A 16634-nucleotide genomic window follows, 5' to 3' on the forward strand; every position below is an offset into this window, starting at 1 on the left:
TTAAAGCTGGTAAATGGTTTTCTTAGTTAGAATTCCCAAGAAGCATGTTGTTGTATGTTGACTAAAGCCTCGAAAGATTTTGAGTGAAGCCTTAATAACATGATATATACGAATCATGTTTTCCCAATCCAGGCTATCAAATTCAATCTAATCATTAGCTACCTTACTCAACTCAAATTGAGTTTAGAGTTTTCTGCTCGGTCCTTCTTTTCTTTAAAGCAGAGGTACATTCGCTTCTTATACCATCTCCATCATCTTTCTCCATTATAATTCGTTTCATCAAAATAACCCCTGAGATTTTCAGTATTAACCGCTGAGGTTTATGGTTATACCAAAACTGTGTTCATGATCTTAGTTTCATGCCACTATGTACAAAGTGAAACCCAAAGTTCAACACCACTAATGAATTGACGGTGAAGTCAAATATTCAAGATCTTACTTGTTACCTATGAAATCTCTTTTTTTTCTTTTGAGTGATCTTTATGAGCTTGCCTTTCACCAAGGCTTCTCTAACCCTAAACGATCCAGTTTAATTTTTTTTAGATTTCCTTACTTCCCTCATCACTATAAAGTTTATCCTACCAACTTGTTCAACAGATCACAATGATCTCACAAGTACTTCATTCAGTTTCGGTCTTATGTCAAGTATCGAAATTATGAATTAACGCGAAAGCCACCCTTTTTAACCTTCAAAAGATGCCTTTCAATACTTCTCAACAACTTATTGATCGTTATTCAATGGGAAACCAAGCAAGCACTTCAATGTCTCTCTTGACTTTGAAGGAAGTGATTTTTGCCTAGAATCAATTGTCTTATGTCTACTTACGACATCACAGATTATCCCTTAAATTTTTCTTTACCCTTTAAATCTCAACCCTATACGAGGAAAACCACCAATATGTTTGTTGTCAAAGGAAAATACAGATGAAAGCTGGTTGTGGCATCGACAATTATCGCACCTGAACTTCAAATACATTAATAAGTAGGTGCTTGGTGATCACGTTCGAGGACTTCCTCTTCTCAAGTTCGACAAGGAACATCTGTGTGCAACATGTGAAATGGGCAAACAAAGCAGAAAGAGCCACCCTACAAGAATCAATACAAAGATTATTAAAGCTCTTGAACTCTTGCACATCGACTTATGTGGACCTTCTGCTATAGAAAGCTTCTGTGGTAGTAAGTACATTCTTGTTATTGTAGATGACTTTTCGCGCTTCACCTGGGTTTTCTTTCTTAAGCAGAAATTAGATGCAACTCCCAAGTTGAAGACATTCATCAAGCAAGTGGAAGTGCAGCTGAGGAAGACGGTAAGGAATATCAGAAGTGACAATGGTCTGGAATTCATGAATAACGATTTTGAGAGCTTTCTGGATGACAAGGGGATAACTCACAATTTTTCGGCCCTTTATACACCACAACAAAATGGGATTGTTGAAAGACGAAACCGTTCTTTTTGTGAGGTAGCTAGAACCATGCTTAGTTTCGCTTCACTTCCGTTATATTTTTGGGCTGATGTTGTTGCAACCGCATGCTACACTCAGAATCGGTCCTTGCTAAACAAGAGATTCTCAATTACTTCATATGAGATTTTAAACAACCGAAAGCCAAATGTCAAATTTTTCCACATATTCGGTTCTAGGTGCTTTATTTTCAATTCTAAAGAGAACCGAAATAAGTTTGATGTCAAAGCCGATGAAGGAATTTTTATGGGTTATTCACTAACATAAAAAGCATATAGAGTGTTGAATAAATGCTCAAAACGAATTGAAGAAACCTATTATGTCACCTTCGACGATAACTACATGAAGAAAGTTCAAAGAAGTGAAAGTGACTTAGGAGAAATTTTTCCAGAATCTGGACAAGTCTCAGTTCCAATAGCCAACCTATTTGATGAATACATGCGGCTGTTTGACGAACCAGAGAAAATGGCACACTCAGAAGCAAAAGTAGCAGATAACAAAATTGATAATCTCATGAAGATTATAGTTGAAGCTGCCAAAGATGTGGAAAGTGAACCTCCGACAGCTAAGGGTAATCCACCGTCAACAGACTCAAAGTTTTAGGGGGAAAGTTCAACTGCATCAAAAACAAACAAAGTATCTTTCGAGGGGGAGGATCCAATTTCGTCCCCACCTCATAAAGGTTCAGGTGAAGGGGAAACTTCTGCTCCAAAACCACACAATAGTAGTCCTATTGAGGGGGAGAATCCCACTCCCACAGAGAATGCAACCTTTGATGTTGCCACAGATTACACTTCGCCAGTCGAGGGGGAGAAAGGAAATACAACTGACGAAGGTGATGATGATCAATTAGAATTTGAAGTTGAAGTCAACGCTGAATTAGACCTCGCATATGATCCAAATTATCCTCTGTTAGTAAAATGGACAAGGGACCATCCAAAAGCATAGATTATTGGTGAAACTTCAGAAAAAGTTCTTACTCGTTCTCAATTGAAAGCGAAACAAACTGCATTATTCTCTAAAGTTGAATTTTGTATGTTTAATTCGTTTGATTCCAAGATTGAACCAGAAACTATAAATGTTGCACTTGATCATTCAGATTGGGTCCAAGCAATGCAAGATGAGCTTCATGAGTTCGAACGTAACCAAGTTTGGAGGCTGATACCTACACCAAAGGATGTGTCTGTGGTTGGCTTGAAGTGGGTCTTTAGAAATAAGTTGGATAAGGAAGGGAATGTCATTCGCAAAAGGCTCGGTTGGTGGTCAAAGGTTATTGCCAAGAGGAAGGAATAGACTATGTGGAAACCTTCTCTCCTGTAGCTAGGTTGGAATCAGTTAGAATCTTATTGGCGTATGCTACTCTTAAAAACTTCGAAGTTTTCCAAATGGATGTCAAATGTGCATTTTTGAATGGAGAATTGGAAACTGTTTATGTTGAGCAACCACCAAGGTTTGTGAATAAGAAATTCCCTGATCATTGCTATGTGTTGGATAAAGCAGTCTATGGATTAAAGCAAGCACTGAAAGCCTGGTATTAAACTTTAACTCGCTTCTTAAAAATGTCAAAATTTAAACAAGGTTCGGTTGACCCAATCTTCTTCCGAAAGAAAAAAGGCGAACATCTTATGATAGTTCAGATTTATGTTGATGATATCATCTTCGGCTCTACGAATCCTAGCTTAACAGCTGAATTCAGGAAGTTGATGGAGAGTAAATTTGAAATGAGCATAATGGGTCCAATTAACTTTTTCCTTGGTTTAAATATTAGACAGGGAATATAAGGTATATTTATCAACCAGGAGGCTTATACAAAGAACTTACTGACGAAATTTGGTATGACAGGTGACTCAAAAGTAAGGTTACTATGGCATTTGGCACCATGTTAACACCATCTCTGGAAAAACCTGTTGTCGACGTAACACTATATCGTCAAATGATAGGGTCCCTTATGTATCTAACAACTAGTAGACCGGATATTATGTTTTTTGTTTGTTATTGTGCTAGGTTTCAAGCTAATCCAAGAGAACCTCACATGGTGGCAGTGAAGAATATATTATGTTACCTGAAGCGAACCTCATCTCTTGGTCTCTGGTATCCTGCAAGATCTGGATTCTTCATTCAATCTTTTTCTGATGCTGATCTTGGAGGATGTGGTGTAGATAGAAAGAGCGCTACAGATGGATGCCAATATCTTGATGGAAAACTTGTTAGCTGGAAGACCAAGAAGCAGATTTGTGTGTCACTTTAAACAACAGAAGCTGAGTATATAGCTGCAGCGTCTTGCACTTCTCAAGTAATATGAATTCAAAGTCAACTAAGAGATTACGGGCTGAGTATGAGAAGATTCCTTTCTATTGTGATTCAGAAAGTGCAATAAGGATTTGTCACAATCCAGTGCAACACTCAAAAACTAAGCACATTGCACTCAGATATCATTTCATCAAGGATCATGTAGAAGATGGGAACGTGGAAGTACACTTTGTTCGATCCTCTGATCAACTTGCAGACATATTCATGAAGGCCTTACCTGAAATAAGTTTCAATAAAATTTTAGAAGGTCTGGGAATGATGGAAGCATAGTCGGTACCGAGTTCTCAAATCTTGCACTAAAAATTTAAACAGGCGAAATGGAGCGAACACTCGGTCTATTTCGGCTCATTAATTTTCGAGAACCGAAATGAACCGATCTTTTGGTCTATTTCGGCTCCGGAATTTTAAGGAACCGAAATGAACCAAATGCTCGATCTATTTCGGCTCATTAATTTTCAGGAACCGAAATGAACCGACCGCTCGGTCCATTTCGGCTCTGGAATTTTAAGGAACCGAAATGAACCGAACGCTCGGTCTATTTCACTTCACTCCTTAATGATAAGGTTTCGGTTGTATATTCAGTATTTTCTATAATCTCTATTCTTTTAACTACTTTCTGTTTTTATTATTTTTCAGAAAACTTCAAAATTTTCAAAAATATTTTCTCTTTCTGTTTTTAATTATTTTTCAGAAAACTTCAAAAATTTCAAAAGCATTTTCTTTTGTTTGTATGCTAGTTTGGTTTGTGTGGAGTGTTTGTTTGCTCTTTCTTTTAATTAGGTCACCAGTGTACCAGGATAACAGAATTTGGAGCTAAGGAAGGTACAACCTTTTTCGTGAGAACTAGTTAATAGTCCCTAGCACCATGCTATTGTATGTTGACCAACCCCTCTACGACTTAGAGCAAGGCCTTAATGATTCAATCTATACCTATCGTATCTTCACAATCAGGCTATTAACATCAACTCAGTCTACAACTATCTTACTCTTCTCATATGAGTTAATAGTTTGTCTGCTTTGCCATGTCTTTATAGCAAAAGGTACTTTCGATTCTTTAGCCATCCTCCTTAAATTCTCCATCAACTTTCGGTTCACCACTATAACCCCTGAGACTCTCGGTCCTTACCACTGAGGTTTATGGTTGCATCATTTATGTGTTTGTGATCTTAGATACATACACCACCTGCGGAGTGAAACCCAAAATCCAACACCTATAATGAATTGACGGTGAATCATGGCATTCAAGTTCTTACTGGTTACCAATTGAAATCTTATTTTTATTTTTGTGTGATCATTTATGAATTTGTCTAACACCAAGGCCTTTCTTCCCATAAAGATCCAGTTTTTTTTTTTGAGATTTCTGTAACTTCTTTAGTCATTATAAAATATATCCCACCTACTTGTTCAACAAACCACATCGGTCTCACAAGTACTTTTTCCAATGTTCGGTCTTACATTAAGAATCGACGATCGGTTGAAGTTAAGCCACCTTAAGCCTATGTCTTAAAAGGAAGCCTTTCATTGTTTCTCAACAAACAGTTGATCGTATTTTTCGGGAAACCACACAAGCACTTCAAGTCTATCTTGACTTTGAACGAAGCGATTCTTGCCCGGGATCACCTGCTTTCTGTCTTATAATGAACATTACTCACATCCCATACACATTTGCTTTATTTCTTTATCGTTTGTCACTCTATTGCATGAAAATTTTATTTTCCAAAACTCTAGTTGCTGTTGGTTCAAGTTTTGTTTAAACAGGGGCAATCATGTTTCTTGAAGTAACACTGAATTTTAAATGACGATTGAGGATAAGAATTTAGGCGTGTGAATTTGAACAGTCTCTATACCCACGCGTGCTGACATTTACCTAGGAGTACCCAACCTGTCATATTGCGCTTTTCCAGGCGACGTTTTAGTGATCACGTCATTATCGTCATCTACATTCTCTCTCCTGGAAACGGTATATAAAGAGATTTTCCTTTATTTGTCATTTAACATCAACAAATTCTCTCAAGATTACAACGCAAGCTCCAACTGTTTATCTTCCTTCTTCGTTTAACAATGGCGACTTCTTCATCCGTTCACGATCAGACTGCTTCGTCTACATTGCTTTCAATCAAGCCAAATCAAAATATGATCATCGAACTTAACCCATTTTTGTATGATTCGAATATGCTTCATGTTGTTGAGTGTTTGAAGTATTCTCCACTGGTTGTAGCCCTAACTCAAATTGAAGCCGTTCTGATGTCACTATTATCGCAGGTCTACTCCATGGCCTCATATGACAAGAACAAAGAACGTATTTTCTTTCAAATACATAATAAGAAGGCTTATATTTCAAAGGGGGGATTTTGCTCGTTGATGAATCTTGCTGTTGATTCCTCAGTAGTCTCACCAGACTTTATCACGATTACACAGTTGTTCTCAATGCTTTACGAGATGGGATATACGGATTTGCTCACCACTATCACAAAAGTTAAGAAGTCTTGTTTACCTTCTCAATGGAATGGTTTGTTAACTCTTCTCATTAAGAGTTTGGTAGAAAGGAGTGGTGGATCAGATGGCACTAGAAAGGGTTTTCTTACCCTTTTATATGGTCTCTACAATGGCATCAACCTTGATTATGGGACAATTATCTGGTCTCAAGTGGTGCAGAGTCTCAATAGATCTACGAGGCATTCAGAGATATCATGTGGGCGCTTCTGGACGCTTATTACCAGAAGGGCGATTAACACTTTGGACTTTCCTGTGATGAAGGATTCCCTAGTCGCGTCCATTACTACGTTTCACATGAAGAAGATCATCATCTCTGATCCAACAAAGTTCCATCACAATGGCTCCATTCCTGAATCCATGTATCGTTGTGTCTCAGTTGAAAGTCATGTTATGGCAGAATACAGCAAACTTACTCCTAAGGGACCGAGAGTCCTTACTCCAGAATAGCAGGCTGCCTTGGAATCTGTAGACAAGCCTGGCTACCGAGGGAAATGCACTACCACAAAGAAGGAGTCCATAGAAGACGATAAGACTACAACTTCTAAGTCATGAAAACGAAAGTCTAATAAAGGATATTCTTCCAATCCCAAGAAGCTTAAGAAAATGGCATGAAAATCCAAGAGTCCCACTCCTCCAAGCTCAGAAAATGACAAGGAAAATGAAGAAGAGGAGGGTCATCATCAATCACTGTCACACCCCAAAACCACGAACGGCGGAAACGTTCAGGGGTGGAGGACGTCATGTACAGTATCACAACAATGTAAAATAGTAAACAAGCAACAATATCATCCATTGCATTATAAGTAAAGTTTTAATACATGTGTGTTCTTTCATTGTAATAAGACACCAAAAATATATAATCAAAATAAAAGACGAGACTTGTCTGCTACGTCTTCTCAAAACCTGGCCACCGTACCTGTCTACTGATGACCTGAGAATACAAGTTATTTTGAAAGAGAGTATCGACTTTAAAGCTGGTGAATTCATTAGTATTTAAGTGTCATTATCTTGCTTACTAAAAGCTATTTTAAAACTCATGTAAACCTTTAAATGAAAATGTTGTTATAAGTATGAAAAGCCCTAGAAAATCCCTCATTTTCTATTAGTTTGAGATGTAGTCTTCTACCAAGACCCGAATGTTTTGTTATGACAATGTAGTCTTCTACCAAGACCCGAATGTTTTGTTATGATAATGTAGTCTTCTACCAAGACCCAGATGTTTTGTTATGATAATGTAGTCTTCTACCAAGACCCGAATGTTTTGTTATGATACTGTAGTCTTCTTTCAAGACCCGAATATTTTGTTATGATAATGTAGTCTTCTACCAAGACCCGAATGTTTTTTCAGTAAAAGGATAGTTTTTCCTTCCTATTGACTAGTACTAAAGTACTTAGTCTAACTCATATTTTATGTGAACATCTCACATAATAAAGTAAATAGGAAAAGGCATAATCATGTAAGTTTTATCCCTGGGTGACCAGGATTAACACGACATCGCCGAAGCGAAAGGTATACCCTAATGAACATCCGAATATTGTCCACTCATCCTCTGTAGCGGCAGCAGGGTGGAGGGAGGGTTAGTCCCGTAGCTGACTCCTAATATAAGTGGAAACCTAATGATCATCCGAAGATTTTCATCTCATCCTCTGTTGCAACAACAGGATGGAGGAATGGTTAGTTCTGATGTCAATCCATCTATGATAAGTGATAACCTTAGACATCCGTAGATGTTCATCACCCAGTGTTCCTAACAGCTGGGTTCCGGAATGGTTAGTCCCGTCTAGACATCCCGTCGAACAGGGATAGGCAGGAAAATTTACACAGAAGGTACGAATAAATCTTCCTCATAACTCTAGGTACAAGTATCCATGTAAGTGAATACAGGATAACGTATCTATGTAACAGTACTCATGTATGGTATTCATGTAAGCGTATTCAGATAAATGTGCTCCTGTATCATGTAATCCTAGATAAATGTACTCATGTATCATGTAATGTACTGGTATAGACTCATGAATGAACTGACTCTTGTGTGATTCCTTGTAATAGGAATAATGTTTGATATCTTCAAATTATCCCTATGATAATTTACTGAAAGGTAATTGGTTGTTCAAGTAGGTTTATACACTCTTACTACTCAAGGGTGTGAGAAACTAAATGAAAGATGTAAACTATAACATCAATACATATATAAGAATATAAGTATATATGCATAGTTTAGTTCAAGAATGTAAAATGGTTTTGTAAGACATCTAAGGGTTTTGAACAAATATAAAAGTGACTTGATGTCATTTTGTTAAATAGTTCAAAAGTAATACATTTGATAACAAGGTATTTTAAAGATAGAAAACCATTTCATGCATCACATTTTGTAGTATGTGAAATCTGTTGAATGAAAACACAGTTATAAAATACATATAGATGATTTAATAACATGTTGTTTTCTACTTGTATTCCCCCCATTAAAGAATTTAACATCATTTAAACATTGATTAGGAGTATGAACTCACCTGTAGATGGTGGTTTGGATGAATTGGACGGTGTAGGTTTGTTAGGTGTCAAGTGAGGACTTGTACACACACTATGATCCTAATGAACATATAATCACACATATATGCACTCAATTAGTCTTAAATTACTAATTGATAATGTTAAGACATCCTAGACATAATAAACACTTTATATAAGTGTTTTAAGCCCTAAGGATTGCATCTAAGCTATTGTGGGCCAAGGTACTTGGGTTTAGGGTTCCAAAGGACCCCATATATGAGTTTACTCTCCATATATCATCACACATGGAGTTTACGGTTGTAAACTCTTGAGTTTACGGCCGTAAACTCCCAAACTTGGTGGTATTTTGTGTTTTGAAGTTCTAAATGATTCCTAGAATTATTCCAACTTGGTGGTTAAATCCTTGGAAGGGTTTAAGGCATAGAAACAATCCTTTAAGGAGTTTACGGCCCTAAGGCCATTTCCTTTAGAGTTTGCAGCCGTGAACTCTTAAGGATGGGTGTTTTTGATGCTTTCAAGTCTCATACACATGTAGTATAGGTCTTAGACTTTTATCCCAAGCATATGAAGGCCTTAGGCACACTTTGGTGCCCTTCTTTGATGTTCACGGCCCAAGAACCTTATTAGGGCTATGAAATCACTTTGAGGGGTGTTTTTGATGTGATTTGGTCCTTGATTTAAGTGGGAACAATTCCTAGTAAATGTCTAAGGCTTTAGGTGCCTTAAAAGCACCCTTTTGTCCAAGATTTTGGAGTTCATGGTCCAAGATCTTCTTGGGCTGTGAACACCCAAAACATGATGATTCTTGGTTGTTTTCATGTCCCTAACACACCTATATATGAGTCCAAGGTAGTATCATATCATAAGGGAAGGTATAGGCATTGTTTCGGGAGTTTACCGCCCAAGAACACCTTGGGGAGTAAACTCCTAAATCTAGTGATTTAGCCATCTAAATCATGTTATAAACACATAATAAGCTTTCTAACACTACTAGAAAGAGTTACTCACGTTTTGGTATAAAAACCCAAAGATCCGTAAGAGAGAAAATGGCTTTTCTCTATTTGGAAATGCGAATAATGAATGAATTTGGTTCAGAATTCTATTTATAGTCCTGAGATATTTTTGGCAAAAAATATTTTTATTCCTGAAATGATTTCTCATATAACAGAGTGTTGGAATAACAGTGTTGCACTAAACCCTAGTGCATCCACTCTCCTGATACCTCCTAAAGTGTAAACCCCGAATTACTCAAACTTACACGAAAAAGTCTAAAAATTAACTGTGACTGCTATAACTTCTATTGAAGTGATATTGTTTGTACAGAATGGAAATTTTGGGTTGTCACATCATCCCCCCTTTAGAAAGAATTTTGTCCCAAAATTAGAATTTAAGCAATTAAGAAGTTGTAATTAACTAAGCGAAAAGGTGAGGGTATTTAAGTTTCATCTGATCCTCTCGTTCCCAAGTGAATTCAGGTCCACGCTTTGCGATCCAGCGCACCTTCACTATCGGGATACGGCTCTGCTTTGTTTTCTTGACCTCTCGGTCCATGATCTCTATTGGTTCCTCCATGACGTTGAGGCTCTCGTTGATCTCGATCTTGTCGAGTGGAATAACAAGAGTCTCGTCGGACAGACACTTTTTCATGTTCAAGACGTGGAAGGTAGGATGTACGTTACTGAGTTTGTGCGGTAGATTGAGTTTGTAAGCTACAGGGCCGATTCTCGCGAGAATCTCGAAAGGCCCTATGTATCTTTGATTGAGCTTCCCACGTTTTCCAAAGCGTATCAAGCCCTTACAGGGTGAGACCTTCAGTAGGACTCAGTCGACCACCTGCAATTCCAACGGTTTCCTTCGCTTGTCAGCGTAACTTTTCTGTCGGTCTCTAGAGGCTTTCAATCGTTCACGAATTTGAACTATCTTCTTTGTCGTTTCCCAAATTATCTTTGGACCCGTGAGAGTGCTTTTGGGAACTCGTCCCTTAGCTAACTGGGTATCACCCACCTCAGCCCAGCACAGAGGGGATCTGCACTTTCGGCCATAGAGGGCCTCGAATGGAGTTGCCTTTATGCTCGTGTGATAACTGCACTTTCGACAAAGGGTAAATGGGTATCCCAAGCTTCTCCAAACTCAATCACACAGCCACGCAACATATCTTCTAAGGTTTGGATAGTTCTCTCACTTTGCCCGTCGGTCTGTGGGTGGTAGGTTGTACTCCTGTCCAACCTAGTTCCTAGGGAAATTTGTAATGATTGCTAGAACCTCGAAGTAATCTACTATCTCGGTCCGAGATGATAGATAAAGGAACACCGTGCAACCTTACAATCTCCCTAATGTAAGTTCTGGTAAGTTTCTCCATCTTGTCTGTTTCTTTGATCGGTAGGAAGTGTGCAGACTTGGTCAGTCTATCGACGATGACCCATATGGAATCAAGTCCACCCGTCGTCTTGGGAAACTTGGTTATGAAGTCCATAGTGATCTGCTCCCACTTCCATTCTGGTATCTCCGGTTGTTGTAGAAGACCGAAGGGTTTCTAGTATTCGACCTTGACCTTTGCGCAAGTAAGGCATTTACTCACGATGGTAGCAATATCTGCTTTCATGTTAGGCCACCAGTATAACTTTTTAAGATCCAGATACATCTTATTTGAACCCGAGTGGACGTAATAACGTATCTTGTGAGCTTCCTTCATTACCAAGTCTCTGAAGCCACCGTGTTTTGGTGTCCAGATCCGATCCATGAGGTACAAGGCTCTGCCACCCTTGACTTCCAAGTTCTTATCCATTCCTCTAAGGGATTCACCAGCCATGTTTGCAGGTTTCAAAGCGTCGAGCTGAGCCTCCTTTATTTGCATGGACAAGTGTGAATGGATAGTTAGAGTCAAAGATTTGACCTTCGACCAGAATATTCTTTCCGACTTAGGGCGTCGACTACTACATTGGCTTTACCCGGATGATAATGAATATCGCACTCGTAATCACTGAGTAGCTCGACCCACTGTCGTTGTCTCATGTTAAGCTCTTTCTGGTCGTAAATGTGTTGTAGACTCTTATGGTTTGTAAGGATCGTGCTTTTTGTACCATATAGGTAATGTCGCCAGATCTTCAGAGCAAACACAACTGCTCCTAGTTCAAGATCGTGGGTGATGTAGTTAACCTCATGTGTCTTCAGTTGTCTCGAGGCATAGGCTATGACTTTACCTCGCTGCATCAGAACACATCCGAGCCCTTGATTTGATGCATCGCAATAGACAACGAAGTCCTCTATCCCTTCGGGGAGGAATAGTATTGGTGCGGTGCACAAGGCTCGTTTGATCGTTTGGAACGCTCTTTCTTGTTTCTCTTCCCAATCAAAGGCTATGCCCTTCTGGGTCAGGGTTGTAAGAGGTTTTGCTATGCGGGAGAAGTTCTGAATGAACCTGTGATAGTAGCCAGCCAGAACTAGAAATTGGCGAATTTATGTAGGTGTCTTCGGTGCTGACCAGTTCTCGATGGCCTTAATTTTGGAAGGGTCCATGTGTATTCCCTCTTCACAAACAACATGGCCCAAAAATTCGACTCGCCGAATCCAAAATTCGCACTTGGTGAACTTCGAGTAGAGCTTCTCCGACCGCAATGTTTCTAAGACTCTACGGAGGTGTTGACTATGTTCCTCCTTACTTCGAGAGTAGATGAGTATGACATCGATGAAGATGATGACGAACTGATCCTTGTAAGAACGACACACCCTATTCATCAGATCCATGAATACTGTGGGCGCGTTGGTCAATCCGAACGTCATCACCACAAACTCGTAGTGTCCATAACGAGTTTGGAAGGCTGTCTTGGGAACATCCTCCTCTAACACTCGTAGTTGGTGATATCTGGATCGTAGATCTATCTTCGAGAAGTAGTTGTCTCCTTTAAGTTGATCAAATAAATCGTCAATGCGGGGCAAAGGATAACGATTTTTAATGGTAAGTTTGTTGAGTTCTCTATAGTCGATGCACATGCGAAACGATCCATCTTTCTTCTTGACGAACAAGACCGATGCTCCCCGTGGTGAGAAGCTTGGTCGAATGAATCCCTTCTTGAGAAGTTCGTTAAGTTGACTGGAAAGTTCCTGCATCTCAGCCGGTGCCAGACGATAAGGAAATTTGGCTACTGGGGTAGCTCCTGGCACTAAGTCGATTCTGAACTCGACTTGGCGTTGCGGTGGTAAACCGGGAAGTTCTTCTGGGAAGATGTCGGGAAAGTCGCTTACTTCTGGGATGTTCTGAATGTCTTTCATTTCTTGACTTGTATCAACAACGTGTGCGAGGAATGCATGATACTCCTTTCGTAAGCACTTCTGAGCTTGAATGCACGAAATGATGCGAAGGTTCGTACTAGGTTTGTCGCCCTAGATAATTAAGGTTTCGTTGTTAGGAAGGTTAAGATGAACTGCTTTTTCAAAGCACATGATGTCGGCGCGAAGAAGACTCAACCAATCCATGCCGATGATAATGTCGAAAAATTTAATTGGAATTGGCATGAGATCTATCTTGAAAGTATGGCCATCTAAAGTTAAAGTACAACATACATATATGCAGTTAGTACTCTCTGTTTTCCCGTTAGCCATTTCTACCGTGAATGAACTATCTAACGCACATGGTTTTGTTTAAGCAGGTGTGAAAATTTGTGACTTACGAAACTTTTCTCTGCTCCGCTATCGAAAAGTATGCAAGCATATGAGTTATCGAGGTGAAACCTACCAGTAACTATTATAGGATCAGCTACCGCTTCCTCGTGGCCTAGGGCCATAACTCTTCCTACTCCTCCAGCCATCCCTGCCTTAGGGCAGTTCCTATTGTAGTGACCTACTTCGCCACAACCATAGTAAGCTTGGCCCATACCGGCGTTAGGAACCTGGGCGGCCTGAGCTGTTGGAGCCTTGCAGAAACGGACTGTGTGCCCCTTTTTGTTGCAGTTAGAGCACTGCATCTCCCTGCAAGGTCCGTGGTGGTGGAAGCTGCATTTATTGCACTTCGTAAGAGTTCCATCATAACTTTTTGCTGGTAAGGGGTTCGCAGGGACAATGGGAGTCACTGTGGCAGGATTGATCGCCACAAGTTGTGGTTTCTTGGAGGATCCTTGCGAAGCCCCTCTTTTCCTCTTATTCCATCCCTTCCTGTTGTGGTTGGGGTCGGACTTTTGCGGTATGGGTGTAGGGATTGTTGGGTTCTGAGGTTTCCGGTGATCGATGAGAGATTGTGCCAGTTCCTTGGCGCTATCGAAGGTAATAGGCTTAGAAGCTATCACACTTGACTGGATCTGGGGCGACAGTCCCCAGATATATCTCTCTATCTTTTTGCTCTCGAGTGCAACCATATCAGGGCACAGGTTTGCCAGATCACAGAACCTATTTGTGTAGGTTGTGATGTCGGATCCAACCATTTGTAGACCCCAGAATTCATGTTCAAGTTTCTTTAATTCACCTCGAGGACAGTAATCTTTCATCAGCATGTCCTTTAACTTTTCCCAACTGATGGAATACGCCACCACCAAAGTCAGATAGTTAACATGGCTGTTCCACCATGTTAGTGCTCTGTCAGAGAACATACAAGCTGCAAACTTGAACTTGTTTCCCTCCTAGCAAGCACAGATTTCAAAGACGGATTCCATCTTTTCAATCCATTGTATTAACACCATAACACCCCTAGTTCCATTGAAGCTGCGGGGTTTAGCGTTCGTGAAGTCCTTGTAGGTGCATCCCCGCGGATGTCCATGGCTTTCGCCATGGTTCGAGGGAGGTGCACCTGTTCCTGATCCACGAGGGGTAGGCGGGTTGATTGCTGACACAGCAGCTGCAACTGCTGCTGTGAAAGCTGTCTGGAACATGTTGGCATCGAAAGGATTAGGTGGTTGAAGAGGTTCAGGTGGTGGTGGAGGTGGTGGTATCGGTGTTTTGTTGTTTGGGTTACGCCTTGTGTTTCTGCGTGGCGGCATCTTTAACTATACGTTTAAATGATGACGACATGGATAAGAATAAATGATTAATGAATGTGTCTCATGGACTAACTCCCCATAGTCCAACAACAGAATGAATAGAATGACCAAATGAAAATGACAGCATTTGGATAATAATTTCCATAAGATTAGATATCTGTCAATAATACTGGAATTACAGATGTAAGAAGTTCGGGAAAAATGGCCTAGAAGTAGGCCTTACATCAACCAAGATGGAAAATTTTGATAGAATAAAAACTAGATCAACACCTAACAGGTCTAAGATTTATAAAGACAAGAAATTAGACCAAAGTTTTACATAGACTAGGTTATATCCAAAAGATGAGTCGACGAGATTCTATCGGCGACGAGAACTGCAAGCATGAGTTCTTGATCCCGATAATAGACATTCCATGTCCCTCATACGCCTATCAACTCTCACTTGCTGAGCTCGAAGTTCCCTAACTTCAGCTTGAGTTTCAGCAAGTTCCCTCTATAGATTTGCATTGCGGACCAGAGTCCTTTCATGAGCAGACTCTAGTTAACGAATGTGGACAGTGTTAACGCCAGAGTTTGGTTCAATCTCCACGACCCGGTCAATAGTTGCTTGACTTAATATCGTGTTTCTGGAAATTCTACGAACCATGATGGGTAGGACCCTGTCAGCAGAACCTCCTTCAGTGAGGTTGTAGAAACTTCCGTCTCCATTGTAGGGAATGGGTTGACCTTGTTCCAGACTCCATCTAGTCAAGTTAGTTGCCCACAGAGGTGTGGGTCCTTGAAACGCGGGACCGGGGTTCAGGTTTGGGTTTTGAGCAGCTGGGGGTAGGTTGTTGATTTCCGGCTCCGAGTCAGAACAATCGGAAAAACCCTCAGCATGGTGATAATCTAAAGGGATTGGGTGATCATCTTCTGGTTCTGCCTCTAGCCAACCAACATTGCCTTGGTTCGGGAAGTACGGATCGCCGTGGTGAAATCCAGGCATTAAAATCTACACAAGAAAAGGGATATAAGAAATAGCTAAATAGACGAACTAACTAAGATAATTATAGTAAGACCAAATACGCCTATGGTATTTCTTTATGGTTGTGTTGGTAAGTTTTTAGACTTGTTGCCACATCACAACCATTCTTGGGCATATGCTAATCACTCCTTGGACCAGCATAGTTGATCAGGCTATGCCATTCCCAAGACTGACCATACATCCCCAGGCTTACTTGTGATATTCAACAATCGTAATACTTTTGTTCTTGTCATTGTGACACTGATTTTAGTATGAATGCAGGCACATATACTTTGTTAAATATTTTATTATTTAAAAGTATTACTCTTAGACAGAGTGTTTTAATCCCATGTATTTATAGTTAGTATATCTTTTATGAGTTGATATACTATATTCACTATAAAGAATGCTCTGATACCAATCTGTCACACCCCAAAACCAAGAACAACGAAAACGTTCAGGGGTGGAGGACGTCATGTACAGTATCATAACAGTGTAAAATAGTAAACAAGTAACAACATCATCCATTGCATTATAAGTAAAGTTTTAATACATGTGTGTTCTTTCATTGTAATAAGACACCAAAAATATACAATCAAAATAAAAGACAAGACTTGTCTGCTCCGTCTTCACAAAACCTGGCCACCGTACCTGTCTATTGATGACCTGAGAATACAAGCTATTTTGAAAGAGAGTATCAGCTTTAAAGCTGGTGAATTCATAAGTATTTAAGTGTCATTGTCTTGCTTACTAAAAGCTGTTTTAAAAGTCATGTAAACCTTTAAATAAAAATGTTGTTATAAGTATGAAAAGCCCTAAAAAATCCCTTATTTTCTATTAGTTTGAGATGTAGTCTCCTACCAAGACCCAAATGTTTTGTTATGACA

General features: G+C 39.7%; 1 protein-coding gene across 1 annotated transcript; it reads left to right on the top strand.

The window, feature by feature from the left end:
* The first annotated feature begins 1802 nt into the window (after positions 1-1802).
* Positions 1803-2753, top strand: LOC145068294 (uncharacterized). The gene is made up of 3 exons (XM_079015244.1): positions 1803-2031; positions 2098-2375; positions 2520-2753. The coding sequence occupies exons 1-3, from the start codon at positions 1803-1805 to the stop codon at positions 2751-2753; spliced, it is 741 nt and encodes a 246-aa protein (XP_078871370.1).
* The last annotated feature ends 13881 nt before the right edge of the window (positions 2754-16634 follow it).

Source organism: Lactuca serriola, chromosome 8 (assembly GCF_051521515.1).
Source record: "Lactuca serriola cultivar US96UC23 chromosome 8, Lser_US96UC23_V15, whole genome shotgun sequence".
NCBI lineage: Eukaryota > Viridiplantae > Streptophyta > Magnoliopsida > Asterales > Asteraceae > Lactuca > Lactuca serriola.

Coding starts and splice junctions, on each gene's coding strand:
- LOC145068294 (XM_079015244.1), top strand. CDS start 1,803: ATGAAGAAAGTTCAAAGAAGTGAAAGTGACTTAGGAGAAATTTTTCCA. Junction 2,032..2,097: donor TGAACCTCCGACAGCTAAGG/GTAATCCACCGT, acceptor AAACAAACAAAG/TATCTTTCGAGGGGGAGGAT. Junction 2,376..2,519: donor ATCCAAATTATCCTCTGTTA/GTAAAATGGACA, acceptor TTTGATTCCAAG/ATTGAACCAGAAACTATAAA.